We start from the raw sequence: 3825 nt of genomic DNA, 5'->3' as shown, positions 1-3825 counted from the left end.
ATTTTCTCTGATAATAAGGGCCTCCCTTCTCTTGAGTGGGTGTGACGGGTGCTTCAGTGGCTGGCACTGGAGGAATAACTCATACTCCCTCCTTCATTGATACAAAACCAGGTGGGCTGGAAGCTACCTTTTTGGAGCGCCGTAAGTTCCAGGAAAGGTGTCCCGTCGCTCCACTGCGCCACTGTGGAGCAGCACACGGTGCTCCGCTGTTGTCAGTGAGCTGAGGAGTCTATCCCAGGTCACATCCTGAGTGACCCAAACTGGATTGTACAGTTCCTTAGGATTCCAGAGGTGGGCGACACTTCAGAGATCCTCAAAATTAATACAGTCGCCACATTTCACAGGGAGATGAACTGAGGCTCAAAATGGTGAGCTGATTTGCCCTGGGCCACACAGCTTGTCATGGAGCAGGGACTGGCGGTGATACTAGTGAACACCGAAGCATTTATTATGTGCTTTTAGTGCTCTAAGTTCTTCACATCGATGATCTCATCTGACCGTTCCTATTTAGTAGTTGGGGACGTGAGTCTCAGAGAGTCTGAGTAACTGGCCACTTGGTGGTGGAGCTGGGAGTGGAGCCTGGGCATTCTGAGTCCAGAGCCTGCTCTCTTAACCACGTTCCTCTACCACCCTCTCCCTGGGGCTTAGTTCACCTGCCTGCTGCCGCAGTGCAGTTTACACCCCAGTAGAACACCCAGAGCAATCACTGTGAGGCTGGCCTTAGGCACGTGGAGATCCAGACCCCAGAGAGGACAAGTGGCTTAGTCCGGGTCACATAGCAGATGAGCTCTTGTTGAGCATTAGATCACCCATTGCGAGAAAGCCATTTCGTCATCCACCTACAATTTTTACCTCCAATTGTTTTTCAAATTCAACACTCAAGGTTTGGGGATGTCTCACATAAACTCTGTTTATTTAGAAATAGTTAAGATCTGAAATGGACTATTTTTAACTTACAGGCAAGTTAAAAGCCTACACTTTTTGTCTGCTTTCCAGAGCCTTGAGATCAGTGCGGATGTTCATGGGAATTGCATTATGGTTGATTAACAGAAGGAGGAATAAGGAAGGATTGTCCCTAGGTACCAAACCGTGGCAGAGGTGGATCTGAGACTCCGTATCCTTGGACCCTTTTGTTATCAGACTCTGAAACCCTTGTCCAGTTCCCTTTGACAAAGCAGAAAGAGGTCAGGACTGAGCGTATGCTGGGTTCTCTGCCAAACGCTTGGGGCGTCCCTAGGAAAGCTAACCTGGGCATCGACCTCCCCAGTTCTTCATAGGCAGGCTCTTTCTGCTGATCTGCCAGCCCCCTATCCTCTCTCTTCCCGTGGGCCTCCTGCATTTCCTCCCTCGTCAGGTCTGTGAGGTGCTGTACCAGGGGCTCGAGGTCCTGGACCCTGTCTCGGCTCTGTCACTTTCTGTCATTTTCCCCTCTGGGCCTCTCTTCCCATGGGGAAAGTAATAATGTCGTGGAGTTATATACCCATATAACTGGGGCAGATCCATTCAATTGGTGAGTGCTTAGCAGTGCTGTCTACTAGATGCTGCTGGGTGTTCTGCAGCGATGGAAATGTTTCATGTCTGTCTGGTACAATAGCCACTAGGCACCGGTGGCTGTTGAGCCTTTAAAATGTGGCTCGTGTGAATGAGGAGCAGAATTTATTTAATTTTAATTCATTTAAATTTAAATACCACCCATGGCTATTGGCTGCTGTATTGGACAGCACAGCTTTGGAGTAAGTGGGAGACAGGAGACAGGAATCTGTCCTCCCCTGGGAAGTCTTGGTCCCGACACGCCTCTCATCTTACTGCAGGGAATGATATTCCCGTTTAAAAGTAAGTGTTTCTCATAAAATCTGGTCTCTAAATGTAATTCAATCCTTTCTTCTGGTGCTCAGCCAAAGAAGCCGAGATTGATTTAGACGCTAGAGGTAAAATTGGCCGCGCTGGACTGAGATGTTCTGGCAGTCTCACCCGCGTGGCGCCTTCCTCAGAGTGACTGGACTACATTTTTGCTTTACAAAATGAAGTTAGAACCGAAGCTACCATGGCAAATTAACCCTTTCATGGGAATCATTGAGGTAATGGATAAGCCGTGGTTCACTGTTCCAATGCTAAGGGCGTCCAGCTGTAGCCCAGCAGTGGGAGAGACAAAATGTCAAACTATATTTGATTACTAACCGGTTAATGATGCGCTTTTCACGACCAACAAGATGAATACCAGTGATAATACCACTGACATGTATGACGTCCCTTTTGTTAAGTGCCTGTGTAACCTCATTTGATATCATGACATCCCTGACGTAGGAGCAATCGGTATCCTCGTTTCGTCAACAAGAAAACTGGGGACTAGAAAGGAGCCATGGCTTCCTCAGTGTCACCCAGCTAGTTAGCAGCAGAGCCAGCATCTGAACACAGGAATCTCATTCCAGAGCCCACAGTCCTCAATAAACCCATGAAGCCCTGGCCTTTGCCCACCCCGTGGAAGGATCAGTTAAATGGGAGGAGTAGGATCTGCGGGCACAGGATGGGTGTGCTCAGTGAAGCCTTCTGCTGTTTGTTTTAGTCAGTGCTGTCTGGCAACCTTGGCAGTGGCTGGCGTGGTGTGGAAGCCGACGGCGACTCCTAATGCAGTGCCCCCCTCGTCTTCGGCAGTTCCTCCCTCCTCACTCTCCCGTGGCTCAGTATCCTGACACAGGGACACCGTCCTTGTGTGGGGCTTTGCCAGAGATCAACCTGCAAACAACTGCTTTTTTTTGCCTGTATGAAAGTGCTGTGGGAAATCGGGTTTATCATGGTATAGTATCTTTCCAGAAGAAGAAGTGTTCCCCCGCCATTTTGTTTCTTGTTAATCAAGTAGAGGTGCTCGAGCTGGAGGTACCCTCAGGGGTAAGAAAGCAGTTGCTTTGAAACGGTCCACCTCCTTTTCTGCTCCATAACCTCGCTCCTTTGGTAGAGACCAGATTGCCCTAGAATGTAATTTGGTTCCTTTTGCTCAGAAAGGTGGAAGTCATGCACCATAGCAGGGAAAGCTGAAAGCTGGGGGATGTAGCCTCAAGATCCAGGTTCCATTCCCACTTCTGCTGACCTTGTGGTGTGACCCAGTTACTTCACATCTCTGGGCACTATTGCTTGGAGATTAGACTGGATAATGTCTAAGTTTTCTTATCCCTGAACACTACAAGATGAATAGGTGCTGAATTTGCTGACCAGTGAGGAGACCCCTCCCAGCTCTAGGCAGTCTTGAACAGGCATGTCCTCTCTCCCTGCAGGCATCTTGGCCATCCTCGTCCCCCGTTTGGACCTGGTCATCTCCCTGGTGGGCTCCGTGAGCAGCAGCGCCCTGGCCCTCATCATCCCGCCCCTCCTGGAGATCACCACCTACTACTCAGAGGGCATGAGCCCCCTCACCATCGCCAAGGACGCCCTGATCAGCATCCTGGGCTTCGTGGGCTTCGTGGTGGGGACCTACCAGGCCCTCAATGAGCTCATCCAGCCAAGCAATGCTCCCATTCTCGTCAATTCCACTCGTGCCTTTGTGTAGTGATCTGGGTGCACCTGTCCACCCCAACCCTCATGTGTCCCCCAGGATCTGTCCCCGGAACCTCAGGTATGGTCTAGGCTCTGGGGAAAGGCAGGGTCGCTGTCTGGGAACCCCTCTACCTGGCCCCTGTGTATCCTGGGCCAGGTAAGGCTGAGGGCAGGGGAGAGGATGGGGCATAGACACGCAGGAGGTACCCATAGTGACAGTGCTGTCATCCTTCATGTGTACTTCGTTTAACCCAGAACTCTTTAACTCTTTCCCCCATCATGCCTCCTCCTTCCTCT

The 3825-nt window shown here is 50.5% G+C and overlaps 1 protein-coding gene across 1 annotated transcript in view; it reads left to right on the top strand.

The window, feature by feature from the left end:
* SLC36A1 (solute carrier family 36 (proton/amino acid symporter), member 1) overlaps positions 1-3622 on the top strand; it is a 49907-nt gene extending 46285 nt beyond the window's left edge. The window contains exon 10 of the mRNA XM_012658220.1: positions 3270-3622. Coding sequence (XP_012513674.1) covers positions 3270-3541 — 272 coding nt within the window. The 3' untranslated portion in view covers positions 3542-3622. The remainder of the gene's footprint in view (positions 1-3269) is intronic.
* Positions 3623-3825: the final 203 nt, after the last annotated feature.

Source organism: Propithecus coquereli, unplaced genomic scaffold (genome assembly GCF_000956105.1).
Source record: "Propithecus coquereli isolate 6110/MARCELLA unplaced genomic scaffold, Pcoq_1.0 Scaffold58, whole genome shotgun sequence".
Lineage (NCBI taxonomy): Eukaryota > Metazoa > Chordata > Mammalia > Primates > Indriidae > Propithecus > Propithecus coquereli.
This window is presented reverse-complemented; position numbering and strand designations above follow the sequence as displayed.